A 23,925-nucleotide genomic window follows, 5' to 3' on the forward strand; every position below is an offset into this window, starting at 1 on the left:
TTCCTTTTAACGTTACCTGGCTCTTCCCTTTGTCTCCTCCTCCGTCTCTTTCCCTTTCTCTCTCTCTCTCTCTCTCTCTCTTCTTTCCCTCTCTTTCCCTATGTATCTATCTTTTTATCTCTCCTTCAGCCGTTCAACTTACCGGACTAAAGTTCGAGCTAGTCCGTATAAAGGTACGATGAGAAATCGTGCTGCCTGACGCGAACAGGAGGCATTCCACTGTCTGATCAATATCGAACTTTCCCCTTTGCCATGCCAAACGTCGGACGGTGCTTCTCTACTACCTTCCTTGCTACTACTACTACTATTACCACACTACTATCATCACTACTACTACTACTATTATCGCTACTACTATTACAACTACTATCACTATTATCACGAGTATTCGATAACGAAACTCCGCTATCCTAGCATAGATCTTCCTAGATTTCTAATTTTATTCCCCTTATCATCAACTTTGGCAAATCCTTATTTGTTTGCTTCTTCGATTATGTGAATTCTCTTCCATCGAGATCGTCGTTATCGTTCCATTTACGATAACTTATATATAAATGAAAGAATACGTTTTATAAATATTTTGTAATCAATAATTTTAATCGCTTAATTTTTCTGTTTTTTTTTTTTTTTTGACATCGTTTTATCGAGTTAACGTCGTTTGTATCACTTACTTTAGAACCCGTTATAGCTTTAAATTCATTTTTTAAGAGGAAATGTTGATAATAATTGAAGAACGCGGAAGAGTAAATTTGTCTTGCCTAAGGAGACGAAATGAGTGGAATTTTTATTTATTTTTTATTTTTTTTTTATGTCGTTTGTTTCCGCAAAAGGGAAGAGCATCGTGAGGAGACAGCAGTTAGTCATTGTTTCTACCTCTGTCGCAATTTAACAGCGGAAAAGGTAGGGACGCTCACGTTCGAGTACAGAGAAAAAGCAAGCAAAGCGCGGTACTACCACGGGGAACGTTTACATGGAGTGTTTATAACAGTCCAGCGAGCATAACACCAGAGCATGTTAGCACGCGGAATGTTTCCTGTAATTTGTGTTCCGACTAAATTTCGAAAATGTTACGACCCATTGCACGATTTCGTCGATTGTCCTCAACGTTACTCGAATGGTTTCGAATCGATGGAATTTTTCGTTGGCCCGATAAACGTTCGAAAATTTTTTACGCTTTATTCCTTTATTTATTATATTTATTTTTATCTATATATTTATTTATTAACGGAATATACGATGTTTTATAACGATATACGATGAGTATATAATCGAGATAATTAAACTGTTGATTCTTTTTTCTTTCTTTTTTTTTTTATAAGTGCTTCGAATAAAAATGCAGTTTATAGTATAAAAGAATGAAAGGAGAATATAAGCGCGTTTAGAATACCAATCGGCATTTATTTTATTCTTATAGATTGCTTTAGAAATTCCTTTTTCAGCTTGAATGGATGATTAATTGAAAGCTCGGCGATTTCTCGGTAACGGAGAAACGTTGATGTGATCTTCACGCGTATTAATTCAAATCGATCCTTTCGAAAATCGTATTAACGATTGAACAAGGATATTAATCCATCGTACATTTGGTAGGCGTATCTCCCGATAGCGAATCGCACAGTCGTCGTTCTGGGCTAGTGCGACACGGGGCATTAGTGCAGGTGGTGTAAATTAGCGCATCAAAGCCGGGTCACCATACCGGCACCCTCGGCTGGTAATTATTGACGAGCTCCAACCGTTGCCCGCTAACTACCCATTCATTAGCCGAAGGTTTCCACATAATTAATGGAAGAGTCATCGACAACGGCGATTCGTTAGCCGATCGTGAACTCGCTATTAAGATACTTTTCGAATTTGCTTATGATTTTTATATCTTTTAATTCGTACAATATGATTATAAAAATTAACGAATTTAAAATGACACGATGATCGGAGAAAATGACATTAAGATATTTTCGATGTCTCACCAGAAATATTCTCGTTCCATATTTCTTATAATAAACGATGATACTTCTATAATTATAAATTATATTAATAAATTACGGAAATTTCAAAAATATTATTTCCTGTATATCAAAAATATTCTCTAAATTATATCTCGACGGATTTGGATTGAATTTCTTTATGTATTCGAATCAACGATAACGATCGATGAAATATTTCAATCGAAATTTTCTTGAACGAATAAACACGATTAACGCGTTGATTAAATAATCATAGTTTTGTAAAAACTACGATTAGCCGATAGTTAATCTCGTTTGTCTATTTCTTGAAACTTTTATCGGGAAATCGGATGTTTACTTCATTTCTTTCGAAAATGTCTTATTTATTGGTTGTACGATTAATGATGTTGTCCACCGGTTCTTTCTCACTCACTCTTTCCCGACGATCGTTCTCCAGTAGTTCGTTTTTCAGGCACCCTTTCAATCCGGCTCTCGTCGGCGTAGCTCGTTCGAAATGGATGGACCAGAGGCGATCCCGATAGCCATAGCACGTCGAAGAGCAAAGATACATACGTTTCTCGAGCTCCCTCTTTCCTCTATTCCTCTTTCCATCCTTCTTCCCAACCCTCGAAATATCCTCGAACACGGCGAGGAGAGAGTGTGTACGCTGCGAATGTGCCGGCGAACCGTACTGAAATGGAGTGGCCAGTCAATAACCTTGAGCTTCCGAGCGACTCGGTGCACTCGAAGGGCTGTCATTCGAACTGAAAGCTCTTCTGGCTTTACGACGTTATCGTGCTGTGTGCATTTAGCGCCGGTCACCGATACTAGCCACCGATGGCTACTGTTTCCTCTGACAAAGAAATCTTTCTATGTACAATGAGTGTGTACATATACGTACCTACATGTATACAGACATATATGTATGAGAGAGAGAGAGAGAGAGAGAGAGAGAGAGAGGAAGGTAGGTTAGTCACGCACACACTTCATCCTCGTTCGATGTCGCGCGATCCTCGCTTCGAGGAGATTTAACGAACAGCGTACTAACGTGGAGGCACGACAAAGTCGACAAGTAGCCAGCCCAGCCCAACGCCCATTCACCTTCGTCAAAGGGAAATACCGTTCTATTATAACTTACTAGCCGAAGAGCAACGGAACGTGTTGGTGATTTTATGAAAATTTCGTCGTTCACTTTTCTCGGACAAAGAAAAAGAAACAGACCAGAACGATCGATCGTTCCTTTCTTATCTTTCTTTTCGCGTTAAGATCACTTCTCCTCGAACATCGTCTTCGTCGCGACGCGTACTTTCGGATTATCTATTATGTTAATGATTCTCTCTTGATATTATAGTTTATCGAAATTAACTATATCGACGGTACACAGACGTCTGTAGGTCTGCACAAACGCGTGTTTATAGTTACCGTTTCATGATGATCGATATTTCCTATGACGTTTGCTTTCCAGACAATCGATGCTACGATTTATTAGCATTTACATAATTGAGCTAATCGTATCGTATTTCAATCGCATAATCAGTTCTGTAACGTTAAGGTGCCACGACATCGTGGAACGTGATTGAACGTACAATCGAGTAGAATAGAAAGTATAGAACGAAAGAATAGAAAATAAAGGAAAAAGCAAGAAAGGAACGAATACGCTTGCTCGAAGCATCGGGTCGGAAAATGCGTTGGAAAACACGTCGGAAAACTTGGAACGAGATTAAGCTAATAGACTAATGAAATCTTTGAAAGTGGAAGTTGCAATCGCATCCGGTTCTCTTTTCCGGGGGTCTTTGGCGTACGACCGAGACTAGCCACGGTGTTTTCTCGAAGATGGATGGCTAACCGTACCAACGGTGACTCGCTTCATTGACTGGAACTTAATTAATTGCCTCGATGTTACGTGCTTTCGTGCGAGCACGACAAACGACCACAGCGATATAGAGACTATTGTTCTGTTTTCTGCTCTACCAGGAATGCAATAATTACTTGCCTCGTACGAACCTTCTGCTCTTCGAAAGCTCGTTGACATTGGTACGATCGACATTGAACAACGTCGGAGATTATTGAATTTAATCTAAGTAAAAGAAATAAAAAGTTATCTCCCTCGTAGGATTCTCTAATCGAAGCGAGGTGTTATAATTAGTGCCATCGTGGAATAACTTAAACGACATTTCGCTCACATTCTTTTTCATTTCTTCTTATTCGAAGGTTAACTAAAGAAAAGTGTAACGAAGTTCGATCGAAATTTTTCCATTCTTTGCGAAGGAATTAATAATGTCGTCGGAACTATTCGAAAAGTTTTATAAAACTCGATTTCGATGAAAAAGTCGAGTGCACGTGGATGAATCTGAACGGCGATTCGTTAACAACCTACTAAGTAGAAAGTATTCGAGATGAGCTTTGAAAGTAGACGAAAAGTGTAACGTTTGTATTCGTTAATCACGTTAGTTCTTAATTTGATATAACGGATAAGTATCAAAGGAAAGAAATAATGTTAATATTCGTTAAGAAGTTAGAATATTTGAACGCGTACGCGAAAGAAAAAGAATGCAATTCGTACGTAAAGATTACGTATTAAAGGAACGTAATACGCAAGGGAAACAATTTGAGCAATTCGATTGATAGAAAGAAAATCGTAATCTTTCTTTTTTCTATTTGTTTCTCTCTCTTCGTTCGTCGTTCGATATTTTATATCTATGTATAAAATCGACTCGACGAGCAATTTTGATCCCGAAAGTCGAAGAAGAAGAACAAGAGCAAGAAGAAGAAGAAGAAGAAGAAGAAGAAGAACAAGAAGAACTTCAGACTATGTCTTCCTGTTGCACTTTCGATGGGCAATGCCTGAAGGGCAGTGCAAACATAGGATACCAGCCTCGAGCGATTTCGCTTGACAGCTTCGAAATAGAGCGCTCAGTGGTGGAATAAAGCGCGAAGTCGTGCGATCTTCGAGAGAAAAAGAGGAATGAGAAACGGAAGCTCGAGCTACTACTGAAGACGACACGACGAACTTCCTTTCATCGAAAAACTTTAGCTCGACGATTCGGGAATGACTTCAATCTCTTTTCATTTTTCTTACTGCCGCCAACAGAGATTTCAAACGGATTTTAATTGCGTGTCATAAAGGGTCCCCTGACTTTTCGAAGAAGAAAGATCTAAGGAGAAAGAGAACGAACGGTATACCTTCGGTCCTTCTCCACTTTCGCCACGATTTCCCGCGTAAACACGACAATGAAAAAATTATGAATGCAAAATTTTCTCTACCATTACGAAAGAAATTCATTAACGGGCGTCTTCGTTTCTTTTATCCTTCGGTCACACTTTTTTTGAACTAGGAAAACTTTCGTGATTCCAATTAGAATCCGTCTAATAAGTGAACTGGATTTCATTCCTAAGAGCTAAGCTCTGCTATTTATCGTTTTATTTATTTTTTTCTTTTATAGTTTACCTTTTTTTTGTAATTTATTTAATTTATTAATTCATTAAATTATGGTTTATTTTTTAAAGATATTTCGAGAGAGACGTTGAAGTTAAATAAAAATGAAAGCTTCCGTATATAAAGGCAAAGGAAATGTATTTCTCTCTCTCTCTCTCTCTCTCTCTCTCTCTTTCCTCAGTTAGATTCTTTTATACTCTACTTACTTTTGATTGAAATGCACATGAAACACGTCTGTGGTTTCGATTCATGTTCATTTCGAAGAGTAAAAAAAATCGAGCCAATTATTGAGTGTTCAATAGACTGACGAATCCATCGACTTTGTTTCATATATTCTAGCGTACGTATGAATCCAAGTATCGATGTGGAGTGTTTACAAATACACAGAGCGCTCATCCTTATTATCCATTTTGGGGTCAAATGTTTTAGACTGAAATATATTTCTCTCTTGACCGTTCATGCGAGAAATTCATCGCGAAACTTACATTAGATTGAATATTAATTAAAAAAAAGAAAGAAAAAGAAAGGAAAGAAAACGGGGATATCAAATACATTTGAAAGACAATATCGTAAAGATTATTATTTGTTTACGAATATACAAGTACGTATTTTTAAGCCGTAATAAAACATGATAGAAACACTAAAAAGAATTTATATACAAAACGATTTAACTGTGAGAGGAACGATTTTGTCATTTAACACGTGTTAGTATCGAAAAAGATAACAAAGATATTCATATATATATATATATATATATATCTTAAGTGATCGGGTTAAGTGAAACGTCCTGTATATAACGCGCATATACAGATACAGTTTCTCGGTGACATTGGTGAGAGACGATTTACAAGGATCACGATATAAATCACATCGCCCGAAGCTCGATTGTCAATTTTTCTTGGCATCGTACGGCTCGCATAGTACTCCATCAAGAAAGATCGCTCTCAAAGAGATTCCGCCGCCGGCAGAGCCGACAGACACAAGCAGTGGTGATAAATACGAGGTGGCACGAAGAGTAGGAACGTGTATAAAGCACTGAAAAATTGACATCAACCAAGCGAAGTAACGAGCGATCCGCAAAGTATATAACCGCCGGTTATGACTCCTTCTTGTCTTCTTCTTCTTTCTTTTTCTCTTTTTTTTTATATTTTTTTCTACCCCTCTCTTCTCTCTCTCTCTCTCTCTCTCGCGCGCACATCTTGTCTAGTAAGCTCGGACCAGATTCACTCTCCCGGTAACTTCCCGTCCTTCGAGCCCACTTTACACACCCTCCGTTATATTGCGAGTACGTGAGAGATTAACGGATTAGCCGCGTACGAAGCATCGCTGATCAAAGTCTGCGAGAACCTCGTTGTATATAGACTCCTTATTCTCTCTCTCTCTCTCTCTATTACACTCACATTCTGCTTAGATTAAACTTTCTACTTGCTGATATTAGCGCAATAATCGTGTCTGTCGTAAGACGTTTGCAAATCACTATACATTTTGTTGTCTATACATTTTTCTTTTTCTCTTTTCTCGATCGACAATTTCCTTCGATCGAATTTTTTAGATGAAAAAGTTGACCGTAAATATCCGTAAGCAATAGTTACCTTCGGATCAAGGGGACACCGCATACATATAACGTTGGAAAGGATCGTTGCGGCATAGCAACGAGGTTCGGAGTAGTAAAGGAAAACCATTTCATGGCTGACTTGTCGGCTCCTGTCCTGGTGGGAGTAGTCGATCGTTTCGCGTCTCGTTAGCATCTCATCCATCGCCGGTGTCTGCTCGTTCGCTCACCCACCACCATTCGCCCGCTTGCCTGCTTGCTTGTCGACTGCTAGAGGGTGAAAATTCGCAGCGCAGGCCCTGTTTCCCTCAGGCATCCCTCCTCTATTCCCTTCCCTTGCATTCCTCCTCTTTTCTCCGAATGTTCCGAAGCATCGACCTTCTCTCATCCATACGCGATCCATCGGGAAATCCAAGATTTACCCGAGAAAACGCATAGCGAACGCGAAAGCTTTCTATCGTCTCGTTTACTCCCTTCGACGTAGCCTGTCTATCGAAAATCGTAAAAATATCGCTGGTCCTCTGGGTCCCTTGGTGTATCAATAAATCGGCTCGTTAAATCGATTCGTTTTTTCCATATATTTTTTTTCTTTTCTCTTTTTTCCTCTGTGTTTGTTGTTTCTTTCTTTTTCGCTTTTTTGCTGTTCTTTTTTTCTTTTCTTTCTTTTTCTTTTCTGCGATATCTATGAAAGGACTAACGTAACGTAACGTGACGTTTTACGTTTCGTCATTTAACGTTGAAAGAATTTCTTCGAGAATGAAAGAAAGACAAAAATGAAGATCGATATTCTTTCGAAGATCGTTATTCAGTGGAATCATGATATATAACCATCGGAATAGAGAATGAAATTGGAATTTTTCGGAAATCTCGAAGAGATGCGAAATTTCTTTTCTGTTGATATGAACGGAAACAGGGCTTCCATAAAATATAATTGCAGTGTATCAAGTAAAGTCCACACACAAACACACCTACGCTGTGTGGAGGGCCGGAGAGAGAGAGAGAGAGAGGGAGAGAAAGAGAAAAAGAGAAAGATTTCTAACATTTTCTTCGCAAAAGCCGTAATTCGTGAAGATCGCTTTTCAGCGTAGTGATTCACGCGAAAGGAGAAGGAGCGGCAGGATTTAGTGTCCTAACGGAAAGACGTGGAAAATTCGCGGTGGTGTAATCTCAAGACGTAGATATACGTATACGTCGTGCCTTTATCACGAATCTAGAACGACGAAGTTATCTGCCGGCAACACACACCGAGCTCAGGATTTTATAAGAAGCAACATTTCCTTCGTACGTCTTCCGGAGAAGATGGCTCAAATTTTAGAAGAATTCTCTTACCTTATTCTTTGCTCTCGAGACCTCGAGACCTTTGAAAAATTTGTCGTCGTTCTTACGAAAAGCTACTCGTTTTCTCTCTCTCTTTCTCTTTTTAAATGTGTGTAGGTTACTTGTATATATGAGAAACATATGAGTTTCTTTCCGAGATACAATGCATCATAAAGTCGTATATAAAGACTTTGATATGAATTTTACACCTTGTTTATTACTATACGCTTATATAATTATCATATATTTATACCTAGGAATTATCAACGCTCTCCAAACTCTCACTTTTATCATTTCCAAATTTCTTCTGCTTCGGCTTATCTTCATGTTATCGTTCATCATCGTTTCCAAACTAATTACCATACATGCCTTTGTACGAGCGTTTCTGTTTAAATAACAAACTCCGCGTGATATCGATTTTGAAAGCATCGACGACGAGTCGGAAAGTTCCCTCTCTCTCTCGCTCTCTATCGAAAAAGAGAACGAGAGAGAGAGAGAGAGAGAGAGAGAGAGAGAGAGAGAGAGAGAGAGAGAGAGAGAGAAAGAGAAAGAGAAAAAGAGAGAGGAGAGAGAGAAGGCCACTGTACAAAAGTTTGCGTAGAATGAACGGCAGATTTTGAAACTCGTTTCATAACCTATAGCCCGAAGGGAAGTCGCAGGAAGTTTAGCGTTTCCAAAAGCGATGCTCGCGTTCGGTTTGGAAATTCTCGAACTAGGAAGCGTTTATCGCGATAATACGACGTAGCTGGTGCAGTCTACTATCGGAGAAGATATAGAAGGAAAAAGGTGGTCGCGGAAGCATTTGCATGCGGTCGTTTTGCATATCAAAGGGCGTCGAGAGCTATGTTGTTTCGTTCCTACGTACTAGTACTAGATAGAACGATGAGAACGATGCACGGAACGAGAACGGATGATTCGCGAGCAACGTGCATCAGTCTTCCTCGCGAATTCCATGCTCGTTAGTACTTGCATACATAGGTATGTTCGTAGATAAAACGTACACAATACCAGCACGATGTTAAAGTCGGTCTATTATCGAACGATCGTGTCCTAGTGAATTGTCCAAAACGACTCGCTTTCAAATTCGAACCGTTCGTTTGGTTTTGTTCCCTTTGCCGAATCTCTAACAGTAGATATATATATATATATATATATATATATATATATATGTACGTGCGTGCGCGCGTGTGTGTGTGTGTGCGTGTGTATGTATAGGTACGTACGCATAGTTTGCTCTGCGTAGTTGGAAAGGACGATGTCTCTTGACGTGTTGTTCTCCAGGGAAGGATCGAGCTTTCCGTGTTTCGTGATTATTCGCAAAAGGGAGCACCGCTTACAAATGGAATTTCAGGTTGTCTACGAAAGGGTTCCTCAAAGAACGAATAGGGGGAAACACGAGGAAGAGATTCGGAGAGAGGAAAAAGAGAAAGGCTTTGCTTAAGCGAAATATAGCAAATTTGCCTTGGAAATTATTGCGATAAGTCTGAGTGGCACTTAGGCGTTCCAATTACGTGCAAAGCATTATCGTCGTCAGCGAGCTTTCGGTCTTTCTTGTTACCATTGTTATCATCGTCTCTTTTACTCTATTTCTCTCTTTCTTTGTTCGTTTCTCTTAAAAGCTAAGACTATACCGGAAGAAGAACGTCGCGCGCATGCCACGCACGCCGTCGTTTCGTATTTTCGTTATATCGCGCGTATAAATCTGAGCTAGAGAGAAATGTAGAGAGAGAAAGAGAAAAGACGAGTGGGGGAAATAGAAAGAGGGAGCAGTGGTACAGAGAGAGAGAGAGAGAGAGAAAGGTAGAGAGAGAAGGAGGAATGAATGAGGTAGATAGAGGGAGCGGTGGTACAGAGAGAGAAAGAGAGAGAGAGAAACGAGTGAGAGAGATAGAAAAAGGGAGCAGTGATACAGAAAGAGAGAGTGAGAGAGAGAGAGAGAGAGAGAGAGAGGAAAGAGGGAACTACGGAAAATTGCAAGGGCAGTCGGAGAGAAACGGAATTGTATATCGAATCGAGATTCTTCGTGACTCGAAAATAAAATTTCTAAGTCCGCTAGCGCGCACGTATTTTAGCTCGAGCCAAAAGTAAATAACTGATTGTCCGATATAACTCGCATGGTATCTGTCAATTCGACGAACTCCTTCGACCTTCTCAACGATTATTAGGCCGAGATTCTTTCTCCTCCTTTTCCTTTTCCTTGGCGGATTTCAAGAATCGAAGGAAAAAAGAATATAAGGAAAAAAAAAATAAAAAACACGTTGGATTCTCTATTAGCTGTTAGAAAATAATGAGATTTCCCTCGATTCTGCTCCTCTCCGTTCTAACGACCTTTCTTTCGACGTGCGCACCTGTTGCGCTCTTGTTGCGCACTGGGAGTCGCGATATTTCTTTTCTTTTTTCTTTTTTTGTTTTTTGCTTATTTTGAGTTCATTTCGATCGGCGCGCTACCAATACATCACAAAGCTTGTTTCGCTTTTAACAAGAATTATATCTATCAAATCTCGTATATTTTATTTCTACGTTGATTTTGATTTCGGTATTAACATTGAGTTTTGCCTATTGAAACTGACATATCGAAAAGTCGACAACATGTTAACTAAAATCTATATTTTATTGGTAAACTTTTGATTTGTAATATATTTAGATTCATTATAGTCACTCAAATGTAACGTATTTCAAACAAACCAAAAAAACAAGAGGAAATGTTATACGCAATTCAATGACAGTACAATGGGTTGTTAAAAATGTGAAAGAGAATAATAGAGAAAGAGAGAGAGAGAGAGAGAAAGAGAGAGAGTGAAATATGAAATCGAAGATTTGAGATTATGTTCGAAACGTTGTTGCAGTGAAAAAGGATAATCCTACAACGGCAAATAGAAGTTCGTGGACGAAGCGCCGATGACGAAGGAATTGGTCGAACGCGACGAGTCATCGGACCATTCGATGTCTTGTCTATTTACTAGTTGTTTCATTATTGGAGGGAAAACATCGGGTTTTCTTCTTCTTCGTATTTGTCGAGAGCTTCGAAGAAGATCGAATCAAGTTTCCTTGGGTATTTTATTCTACCAAGCTTTTATCAAAACTTTTCTCCTTCCTATTATCAGTTTTACGTTTAACTCGTTATCCGTTTGAGGTACATCTATTAACGCGAAAATATTTCAGTTGAATCCTCGTAGTATATATATACATACATACATACATACATATATATATATATATATATATATATATATATATGTATATATATCATATATATCAGTTGAATCATTCCCTCTGTTACGTACGACGAATAGATAAATTATCGACTGTTGTCCGCGAAATATTCCTTCAGAAGCATCTTATACCACCCTTTCTATACACTTTCCTCAACTTAGATATTTAAAGGCCATATTGAGTTTCCCACTTCTTTAGTGGGATTAAAGAGAACGATAACGTTTGTTGAAAGTGGAATCCTTGAAAAGACGATTGCGTTAAAGACGCTTTCACCGATAAAATAACGTGGGAAAAGGGTTCATAAGCTTTTAGAGAGCGATGGATATCGAAGGGCGACGAGGAATCTTCGGTTTATTGACAGTTCCGAGCAATCTGGATAGTTATTGGCGGCGACATCCACCAGAGCAGAGGAGAAGGGTCGATTGTCCTGAGTAGTTTCCCACGGCCGATTGGATTACCTCGATGGCTGGTTTTACTCTCTGAAGAACATCCCGTCGTTCTAACGGCGGCCGGGCTTAAGCTCCGCTCATATAACTTCGCTTCGTATCTTTACGACTTATTTGTCAGTCTGCATGGACGCTCGATTAAATCTTTATCGAATGCTTCGGAGCGGTTTTTCTTCTCGTAAACGCCTTATCGCGCCGGAATCCCAGTGGGTACGTTCATAACTTTATTCTATCCGGCACGAAACGCAAAAAGGAAAATTCTTGACATCACGTCCTTTCTATTGGCTAACGTTACGTGAGAATCTTCGGGATAAAAGTCTCTTACAATAAAACGAACTAAATTCGTGCCCTTTTAAACGTAAGGCTACTTGTTAGGCCCTCCTCTCTGCTCCTTCTACCTACCACTGCCCCCTTTTTAAAGCCTTTAATCGCGAACAGATATTACATGCGTACCGCAAAACTACTTAAAGAGGAAGACGCCTCGTTAAGTCGTAAACGTTGCGGCGCTTAAACGGCTTTCAAAAACATTCCAGGTCCCGCGTAGAAACGGAATTGCTGAGACTTGCCGTGCATATTTAACGTTTCCTTCGGGCTTCTTGAATGCCTCAGAGAGAGAGAGAGAGAGAGAGAGAGAGAGAGAGAGAGAGAGAGAGAGAGAGAGAGAGAGAGAGAGAGAAAGAGGACACCCTTCCCTCTGCACTGGTATGCCATTTTCTCTCCTTCGTGTCGGCTTTGCAAAATGCATTTCGAAATCTTCTTCCTTTTCTCTCTGTCTTTCTCTCTTTCTCTTTTTCTTTCTCTCTTTCTCTTTTACACGTGATGACCTCGTCACCGTTTGAAAGTCAATTCTCTTCTCTCTGCGAAGCCATTCTCTTTCTCTTTCTCTTTCGCTCGCATTCTCGTAAGTACCAATCATGATAATTTCGAGACGACCCAAATCTCTACTTTAATATTATGAAGTCGTACGACGATTTGTTCCGTGCTCTCCATCGAAGCTTGTTTTAAGAATACTCGACTCGTTTGACGTTACTGAGAAAATGACACTAGATATACCAAAGAATGCGTCATCTCCCGAGAGATTCTACGTATTTTCGTGCGTGTGTGTATGTGTATGCGTGTATGTGTCTATGAGACAGATAGAGAGAGAGAAAGAGAGAGAGAGAGAGAGAGAGACAGAGAAAGAGAGACAGAACTTCCGTAGTAATTTCTCGCAACGACATTAACTATCGTGGCTTACCTCCTACTCTCTAGAGCCTTATACCTAATTAGACGATACGTCGTTCCTCTTGAGAAATCGAGCGGTTCCGTTTATAAATTAGCTTCCAACGTGGCGCTCCACCCGTCGGGTACGAGTATTCGTTCGAAGGCTCGTATAACCGTTTAAAATTCCAATAACAGTTGGTTGAATGTTTCAAGCAAAACGCAATAAAGGAGAAACTCTTGAGAGGCTTTAAATTAGCTTTGATCGTCGTACGATATTTTCGTCGATTTTGCAAGCGAAAAATGAAAAACGAAGAGGAAGAAACATAAAAAGAGAAAGAGAAATATATATATATATATAGAGAGAGAGAGAGGGAGAGAAAGAGGGAGTTCGCAATATTATGAAATTTTACGAGCTATAGGCATCATAGGGTCGATATAGGGCTCGCAATGTCCTAGATAAGGTACCCTAGCAGCAAAGGGCGCGACGCCACGTGCACGAAATGCCACCTTCGCCATTCTCTTCCCGTTGAAACGGAGAGCGTTCTTGCCGTTATGTTTCCGTATTAACACCTGCTGTATCTCGCTCATACTTTTCTTTCACCCTTGGTTTTTCTTTTCGTGCCTTCGTGTAGACGAACACACATGTACCGTATTCTCCAAACTGAATTTCATTGGGAATCATACGTTTTCTCAAATCTCAGTGGATATCAGAAAGAGAGAAAGAGAGAAAGAGAGTTTTCTTTCAGTATTTCCCTTTTATTCAGAAGGGCGACGATGAGATTCCGTTTGGAAATTCTCCAAGATCAAGAGCACGAAACGTTTTTTGGAAATTAAACCACGGAACCTAAACGGTTGCCATCGTTAAGAAATTTTGGCGTGCTTTCAAAGGATTATTTATTCGTAATACGTTTGGTTGGAAGGCTTGCCTTTGATGTTATATCTGTTTTATGCATATATAAATGTATATTGATATTACTATTTATTATTATTACTATTTATTATATTTTGAGAAAGTTCTTGTCTTTACGTGACGCATTTGGTATTAAAAACTTACATGTATTTAACAATCTTTGAACACATTTGTATTAGGTCCCTATATCCGAAAATATATTTCCATTTTACCGACATGAAGAACGTTCATCGAGATTCGTCTCCCATTGAAATCTGTCTCTAATGCCATCCAGATCTCCACCGTATGTTCCCTGAAATTTCAAGGGAGATCGTATGTTTGCGAGGGGAATATATAGTTGGAAGTATGAAAACCTTCTTTTCCTTCGAATTCTCTATATCTTTCTCTATCTTCACTATGAATTCGCGATCGTGTTACATGCGGATTTGGAATTCTTCCAAGAGGCCAACTTGGTGATTTTTCGACTCAAAATTGAAGCGAAAAGTGTATGCAAAGTAAACACAGATTTCCTTGAGATTTCTCTATCCTACGTTCTAGCCGTTCAACGAGTCTTTCTACGAGAAGTATCGCGAACGTTATAAAAAAGAGCATCCACTTGTATGTATGAGATGTAGGCATAAATATATTTTAACATTCTTTTTTTCTTGCACGTACTTAATGTAACTTAAAATTCCGTTCTTAAAAAAATTTATGGAAATGACGTTACCTGTATGAAAATGTCATGCGCATGACTAGAGAGAATATGTTTGCCGTTGGGCTATGTCGATGGGAAAAAAATAAAACGAAGATAAATAGAGAGAGAGAGAGAGAGAGACAGGTAGAGAGAGAGAGAGAGAGAGAGAGAGAGAGAGGAAATGTAGAAAAAGAAAAAAAAATTGGACTAGTATCTAAGATTCTTTTCAACTTATAAAATGCAGATACACGTTTTGTATATGCAAAGTAAGAGATAAAGACAGAGAAAGAGAGAGAGAGAGAGAGAGAGAGAGCTTTTCTACAGGGAAAATTCGGAGGAAATTGCCAGTACGGAAAGCGATCGAAGCAAAAGAACAAAAAAGAAGGAGAACATTCGCGTTGGTTATGCGCCAGGATTTTCATTCGATATTTGACGGGAAATGCTTATTTCAATGGAAAGACAATTCTCTCAATTCTGTTTCAATTTCAACATATCCTAGAGAAAACTTTTGACGTAAAGTACGAACACGTTGTTTTTAAGGGGACGATTATCGAAAATATATAGACGAATATTTGACTTTTCCCATTTTCCCCGAACGAGTATTATCTTTATTGATGTTATCGTTTAACTTAAAACTTCATGATCCTCCTAATAACTATTTCATGAAATATAAAAAATTAGAGTGGTAGGAGAAAACTCGAGAAATATATACGATCGATAAAGTTAACATTTTTAAGACTGAAGTTATCGACGTAACTAATTCTTATTTCGCAAACGAGGCAAGTCCCAAGAGAATCCTGCTAACAAGTTAGTTGCTTATTGTCGGCGGCCTAGCGGCAGAGTGCGACGTTGAACAAGTAGTCCTTACTTTAATCATTCCTTCTTCCCTTCGGCTCGATAAAAACTTAGCAAAAAATTCAAGCAAGATTCCGAGAAGTTGGGCGAGAACGTTATCCGGCATCTCTCTCTCTCTTTCTCTCTCTCTCTCTCCCATGGGTGCTTTCAATCCGGAACGAACGGTTAAACTACCGCGCGAAACAAGAAAAGCAGCCGTCTAGAAAGTTAAGCCCCGTCGTGTTGTTGTAGCCTCGTAAAAGAGCGCACTTCGTAACGGCTGCGTGCGTTGAGCAAATTGTGATCCGCCTACGGTCTTTACGCGCTCCTTCACGGCTTCTCTACGATGCCGGGTGCATGCTCTCGGGAATCCTCTTAAAGATCCGTCCGATGGATAACAGTGTTCTAAAGCATCAGACCGAGGAGATCTAAGGAGTCGAGACGAATCGCGAGAACGACGACGATGCATCGATGACGCTTCTTGAATTTCTAGGAGTATAATATCGTTACCTACTCTCTCGATAGTAATGTAATATGGCGTACTTGAAGAAAACGAGCGCGTTAACGCTCGAGAGACTTCGCTTTGAATCGAGTTTATACAGTTTCCTTAAACGATCGTTACCCGTTCGTTTCATATCGACGATTCTCATAGATGATCGAAGAAAATAGGAAACTTTCGATCTCGAGTTATCACGATGGAGGAAGGGTTCGAGTAACTTGGCCGGATTACTGTTACAGAAGCACCTCGGGGGACGTACCTGCTAATAGATGGGCGCAGACTGGATCCAGGAAACCAGTTCGTGCCTGTTAAGGAAGGCTCCGAGCTGACATTGGAATGCGCCGCCGAGGGTGGAAACCCACCACCGGTTTTGGCATGGGGCATGATCCTATCCCAAGCCACTTTGGACGGTCCCGAACAACCACCGGATAACCTCACAGTCTTACCTTCGACGTCCGCTAGACACAGTGGAGCTCACCTTAAAGTCTTGAGGGGTCACCACAATGCCACCATCGTTTGCGTGGCCCGTCACGTCACCCTTACTGTGCCGATGAACGCCAGCATTTTGTTAGACGTTCAATGTAAGTTTACAATTTTCTTCTTTTTTCCTTTTCTTCTCTTTCTTTTTTCTTCTCTTTTCTTCTCTTTTCTTTTCTTTTCTCGTCGATAAATTCTCGTTGTACTTTAACACATTAAACTACGATACTCGCGACGTCGTTGAAAAATGTCTTCACTCTCACGAAACTTTAACGTTGGATTTTTTAAACCGACTCGTTTTCATCCAAAAGCTCGTAATTTGTTTCCTCTGAAAAGCTTAGTTCGAGACGACATTGTCTTCTCTTCTGCAAAAAGAGATAAACGAATGGAAAGTAAAATTCGCACTTTTTAAAAGTAGACTTAATTTAAGAGACGAGGACACTTTCGGAGACAGGAAGCGCAATAAGTCCGTGGATCGTTCCATTCCGTAGGACAAGCAGGTAGGATTTCTGTGATATTAGACCTAGGAACAGTAGTTGCACCATGGGAACGTATAAAACACGAACGTCCTAGAGAAAGAGGAAGAGAGCAAGAGGGAGAGAGAGAGAGAGAAGGAGAAAGATATATCTACCGGTGGCAGGACAATGCGAGTAAAGCGGACCATCGAAATTGAAATATAAATTTAATTAAGTCGGATCTTCGCCCGCTTGTCTTTCTCACGTTAAGCGACTACTCCGAGAACGTCTCTCTCCGAGAGAAAGAGGATAACGAGGAGAAAGAGGAGAAGGAGGAGGATGAGGAGGAGGAGGAGGAATAGTGGAAAAAGAAAGCTTGAGGGATGACGCGCTCCAAGCTCTGGCGAAGAAATAAAAGATGTGGCTGTACGTGTGTGGTAACCATTCTGTATTATGCAACACTGGTATAGTTTATTTTCTCTCTAGCTGTATATACATCCTTTACCACTTGCCTTTGGAGCCAAGAGGAAGGCTAAAGTCCGTGTCTGCGACGTTATACTTTGCTCGCCTCCACCTACCTTAGTCTCTACCCCACCTACCGGTTGGCTCGACTTTCTGAAGGAGTCGAAACTCCAGGCAGTTTTCGCGGAAAAGTCCAAGGAACGAAGGATTAACTCTACCACACGAACAAAAACGGTTGGGATCGTGCAAGTACGTCTTCTCTTTCTCCTTCTCCTCCTCCTTTTTCTACTCTTCTCGCATGACTTTCTTTCTCTTTCTTTCTGTCCTTGTTTCTCTCTCTCCTTCTCCTTCTCTTTCTCCGCCTACTTACAGGAATCCACGCTCCTCCTCTACTTTCGCATAGTCTTCGTGATTCTTCTCTCTGTGGGTTAAGAGAGAGAAACTAGTCTATAACGTGGCAGCCCAAAAATATGCATTAGTGGATAGCGCTTGTTTTCTTACTCCTTCCACTTTTTTCTCCATTTTTCTTTCCTCTACTTTTTCTTCTTTTTTCTTTCCCTTCTTCTTCTTCTTCTTCTTCTTCCTCCTCCTCCTCTACTTCTTCTACTTCTTCATTCTTCGTCGTCTGTGTGCTAGATTCGAGAGTATCGCGTCAGAGCGTATCGCCCTTCTTGTCCAAGATTATACGCTTACCAGGAGCTTTTCTACCATCTCCTTGTACTACTCTATCCTTCTTTCAGGATATGCGAGTGCGAGCTTTGCAGTTGGTGTACAATGTAAAAGATTCCTCCACCGCGTCATGCGAAACTCTATACATTCGATCTGGCTCGACCTACTTTTTCCATCGCAAGTTGGTGAAAAGAGTGATGTGAAATGCTTTCTCTCTTTTCTATTCTTTTCTCTCTCTCTCTCTCTCTCTCTCTCTCTCTCTCTCTCTTTTCTTTCTCCCTTCTCGTGAACAATATAACAATACATTTCGAATACCTAATTACCGTGATATTAATTTCGTTTATCATACGATCGCAAGTAGTTGCCTCGAGACATCGATATCGAAGTTATTTTCTTCGATAAGGTAAATATTTTCTCGATTCGAAAAACGAATTGAACGTTTCGTCGTTCTCGTCCTCCTCGTCGTCATTTCGATGAATATATTAACCACATCGATATATCGTGTCGTCTTGAATGATACGGGCACGAGTAACCGAAGTCGAAGATCTCGGGAGATGCAAATTTTCTACGCGAATAGCTGCCAACCTCGAGATCGTCGATGTAGATATGCGGGTGTCGTCGAGGAGTGATGAAGGATGAACGAGGGAAAAGAGTAAACTTAGATAGCGAGTATCTCTTCTCTCTCTTTGGTCGTTACGTTCGTTCTTTCAGAGAATTTTCATTTTTCTTTCTTTTCCTTCTTTATTTTTTCTTTTCTTTTCTTTTTTCCTATTCGTCTCCTCGTCCACCAACATCCTTGTCGTTTTACGAAAGTAGACGTACATAGAACAGGAATATCCGTGCGACACCTGAACGAGCAAATTTTACGCTCGACTGAATATTAAAGAGACCTCTTTCGTAAGCTTTTAAGATCCGCTCGAAGCGAGTAGCCTTTCCTGTCCCATATATATTCGTTTTCGGTCTGAAAACAAGTAGACTTTGTATGCTGTGCATCTCCGAGCAAACGTATATCTCATAGTTCCATCGTTAATGAATGGAAATCACTCTTTTGTCCAATTATATTTGAATTCTGCTTTGGCGAACGATGCAATTAGTTTCTGCAGTCCTTGTTAATATCAGCTAGTATAATTACAATGGCATACGGTATCTATAATAGACAATGCAATTCCGGAATTCGAGTCGTGCGTTTTTGATCGATTGTATCAACTAAATGTTAGAATTATATTAACCTTGTGAAAATAGAATATCGTCACAAATATTTTTATTCTTATTATCTTGAAATGCCATTAACTTTTGTTCCTTTAATCGTTTGTAATTAAACATTTGTAATTTTACATTACAACACTTCATTCTAATTTTAATCGTATCAATCTTTTTTTTTTCATGGCGATTTGAGAATATATTTGAGACAGAGATAAATAATCACATTTTCGAAACCAGTTTAAATCGTAGATCTATAAATGTTGCTTTACCAATATCACGATCAAAAATTAATACTGACGGATTCCATTTGGAACTTCTTAAATACGCGAAATATCAACAGGTTGTTGATTTTCAGTCCGTTTCTCTGGTTATTTAGTTAAGCTTTGATCAGATATTATGCGCGACGTGTTTCACATTTACTGAAAACAAAACGAGATCGATGACAAATTTTTTCTTCGTTTTCATGTTAAAGAAGAAAAAAAAAAGAATATAGAAAGGAAGAAATAGATGGTGCCTAATTTAAAGCAAATTAATTACGAATCCTCCTTACGTTATATACCAAAGAGAATAAATTTTATTCCGTGACACGATTCGGTTCTGAATCTGTTTGAAATTTTATGCTCTTTGAAGTCTTTTGCTCTTAATAAATAAAAAAGAAGTAGAAATGAATTTTTACCGAATAATCGTTAATAACGTTTCAAATACAACAAAGAGAATCGTTGCTTCATCGACGACGAAGCTGATTCGCGGTTCGCATCGTCGTTTGCAAGGAAAAAGAAGATCAAAAATGAAGAAAAGTAAAATGTTTGCATCTCTTTTTCTCTTCTGCTAGAGTCCTTGATTCAAATAGATTATTACGTAGCATCGTCGTGATTCTTATTAATTAAATAGAACATTTATTCGACATTTACGATTTTTTAAGTTTATATTTTATAGCTTCATATCCGATTGCTTTCTACGAGCAGGAAAAAAATTTCATTACGTTACGACTATTATTATGCTTCTTTCTTTTTTTGTTCAAACATTATAAATACATAGCGAACGTTCTCGCCAGATAACGTTCTCATCAAGTAACGCATTCATCCGAATCTCGCTGATATCGTACTTTCGTTCAAATTCTAGGAGATACTTTGCACGATTCGATAATGAAGTTATTGCCACGGAAATTGAAGTTGGCTGGTTTTAATTAGACCAACACACCGTGACAATACGTGTTGCCTGTTTTTTTTTTTTTTTCATTTTATCTTACAACCCACCACATTTTTTCTATTTTCTTTATCAACCGTATCAAGTGTCAAATCATCGTTGGAAAGAAGTGCCTCTTGTGTGAAATCAGTTTTCATACGAGCGAGAAAGAGAGAGACATAAGGATACAGAAGAACATGTACATATATACGTGGTTTAAATCGATACTACTCCTGCTTATATAATACAGTATCTGTCCAATTATTTAAATTGTAAATTTTGAAATTTTCGAAGTAAAGGACGTTAGACGTGTAAAGTGGAGCACATATAAAGTGGAACATGCATACACATAATCGGAAGTACTCGATTTTCTATTTTATATTTCGAAGAGACGCGAAACACAATTACCATCGAGTTTATCCTGAGGTAGAGTTTATAAAAGTCGCCATCTCGAGAAATGACACCTTGTATATGTAGATGGATAGACGTAGGCACATACACATACAGACATACATCAGCAGAATTAGTTGGATTTGTTGGTTCACTGAATCTATCTATCCTGACGACGGATGAAAGGCACACGTATAATTACGTTCCCCTCGCACGTCGAGAGGGTGCGAAAGGCCTCGGTATGAATGACGCCGATATCTCTCTTTTTCAAAGGGACGAGAAATTGGAGCCGCTCATCTGCCCTTCATTTTTTAAATTCCCCCTTTTGAACGTGGCAGCTATCACCGAAAAAAACCTACGTCTATCTATATACTCAGTCTTATCGTTCACCGTCTATATGTATGCGTATGTATATATGTATATGTGTATTCGTAAGCAGTATATATTTGATCTATTCGAGGGAATAGGGTTTCTCTCCGCTTCTTTCGATCTTGCGGATCATGAAAGCTTTCTACGACTGAAGTCGTTCTTGTCGTCTGTCTTGAACGAAACGCGACAAGTAAAAATTCAAATATCGATATAGGCGTGTGTATATATGTATATACATATATCTTTATATATTTACGCAGAGAAAAACGTGTCTTTGATATTCATGCCCTACGTAATCTCGATCTTCCCTTTGACTTTTCAGATTCGCCACGAAAGTATTTGCAAACTTATTCGCACAAGAAGCAGTCCCGTCTTGGTTATTATTAAAATAAATCGTCTACGGAGACGCCTATATAGTTTTAACTTTTCTATGTTTAATATTCCTATATACGCAAGTCATAAAAAAGAGGAACCATTAGGAACGTTTTTGTTTATTCTGTCTTTTAGTTTCGTACGAAAAAAAGAAAAATGGAAGGAAGCGAACACGCGTGAGAATTCCGCACAGACGGAATTTGAAGGCCGCGTTATCGTCTCTTCTAAGCAATTTACTTTCGAAGAAGAAGCGAAACTTTAGGATTCCTATCTTTCCTTCGTAACGTGGCGCGAAGTATGCTGGTAAGAAGTAAGTTTTCCATACGTTGCAAGTTTCTCTCTCTCTCTCTCTCTCTTTCTCTTTCTCTTTCTCCATCTAACTATTCAGGATTCTAAAATCCGGAGCTTTCGACTTTGAGAACACGCGTCATATTAGTTTCCTTAGGTTCTACTTCGAAGACGTTTTAATGGAAAAGGGAGGAAGGATTTCTGGTTGGAGCATGATTGTTCCTGATGGTATCAACATAGCGAACTTTCTCTCGTAGAAATTCAACGTTTCGTTTCATCCGCGACGTTTCGTGATCACTCGAATCTCTGTTTATTTCTTTCGTACTCTAGTGAAGGAAGCTTTTGTTCGTAATTATGTCATTTTGCAGATTCGGTATTTATCTTCTTTCTCATTCCCTCTCTCTCCCTCTCTCTCTCTCATCATTTAAATGCTTACGATCTGTGTCACGTGTCAATGACTATAATTAATAACTCAAAGCTCGAATAAATTCCATAGTTGAAATTCGAGTGAGAAACGATTTACGAGGGAATACGTTGTACGAAATTCGAGAAAAAGCAATGCGAGGGGAGTTGAGACGAGGCGAAAGGAGACAATGGAGTCGCGAGAGTGAGACGAAAAGTTTGAACGATACGAAGAGAAGGAAAGGGATGGAAAGGGGAAGGAAGAAAGAGAGAGGGAGGTTGGCGAGACTGCTCCTCGAGGATTCGTGACAATGCAACGTCATCCTCCTTGCATTCGCTCGAACCCGCTTCCTCTTGCGCTCTATCGCGGATGCGCATCAATGTCATGTTTCTCGAGTTTCGTCTTTCCTCCACTTCCTCCTCGGTTCCCTCTAACGTATCCACGCGATGCGCTTGCTTACCAAACTAAAGTTCTTCTCGTCGCGGGATGCCCCATTCACGTCGTCCTCGTAGCTCCTCTCAATCAATCATATTCAAATCTAACGCTCGTTGCTTCACGATTCATTTACACAAGGTTGAAGAGGCAAAGTGAAATGGGAGGAGCAAAGAGAGGGAAAGAGAGAGAGAGAGAGAGAGAGAGAGAGAGAGAGAGAAAAAAAGAGAAAGTATGCATGTATGCTTTCACGCGAGATAGGAGATTCTTTAGCTATCTCTTTCTATAGTATTCTTTATATAAGCTATGTACATGCATAATGCTTGTATATAATGACGTGTCGAAAGCTCTTTTTATTGCAAGACGAAAGTAGCTTATTAGCTATTAAATTGCACTTTCTTTCGACACCAACGAAATTCGAATTTTATATAAGAATTGTTGTCAATTTCTGTTCTCATTGAAAAATTATCTTTCATGCTCGAAACGACAAAGATAGGAAATCGATCTTTTACAGTTTGACACATTCGCGATGATTTCAATAAACGTGAAACGGTATCTTTAGTTTCCAAGGAAAAGGAGAATACAATCAGTGATGAAAACTCGATAAGAGGAGGAGGAGAAATAAGAGAGGAGAGTAACACAGAGACAAAGTTGGATCGATTATTAATTTTCCGGTGAATGATAGAGACCGGATCGATGCTCTTTACAGATATCTCACAAGAGAATCCAGCCGGGAGGAGTCTTTGTTGCATTCGATCGGTAAAGAGAAAGAGAGAAAGAGAAATAGAAACAGAGAGAGAGAGAAGCATACAGAGAATCGGACTATATCCTCTTGCGTAGACTTCAGATCGCAAACCTGTTAAAGGCTATTTTCCTTCGGGATTTAACCGATGCCATTTAACAATGGACAGAGTAATAATGGAGTGGGAATAACAGGTGCACTTGCAATCTCGCACCAGAGGATATTATATTCGAATGTCTACCGATGTCTACAATGCCTCTGTGATTTATACTGGTCGTACATAGAAACGCGATCGTGCGTATGCATAAGCGGATAGTTTGCGCATAAAGAGAGATAGCGAAATAGCTGCAAAGATAGAGTAAACGAGAGGGAGAGAGAGAAAGAGAAAGATCCTTGCGTAGCATCGCTGAGAGGATAAATGTATCTCGTCATCGAACAAGAAGAGAAAGAGGAGGAGT

General features: G+C 39.5%; 1 protein-coding gene across 2 annotated transcripts in view; it reads left to right on the forward strand.

Moving 5' to 3' along the window:
• LOC127061760 (uncharacterized) overlaps positions 1–23,925 on the forward strand; it is a 227,360-nt gene that overhangs the window by 113,594 nt on the left and 89,841 nt on the right. For both annotated transcript variants that reach the window (XM_050989070.1, XM_050989071.1), the window contains exon 6: positions 16,260–16,601. In XM_050989070.1, the coding sequence (XP_050845027.1) occupies positions 16,260–16,601 (342 nt within the window). The remainder of the gene's footprint in view (positions 1–16,259; positions 16,602–23,925) is intronic.

Source organism: Vespula vulgaris, chromosome 2 (genome assembly GCF_905475345.1).
Source record: "Vespula vulgaris chromosome 2, iyVesVulg1.1, whole genome shotgun sequence".
NCBI classification, from domain to species: Eukaryota; Metazoa; Arthropoda; class Insecta; order Hymenoptera; family Vespidae; genus Vespula; species Vespula vulgaris.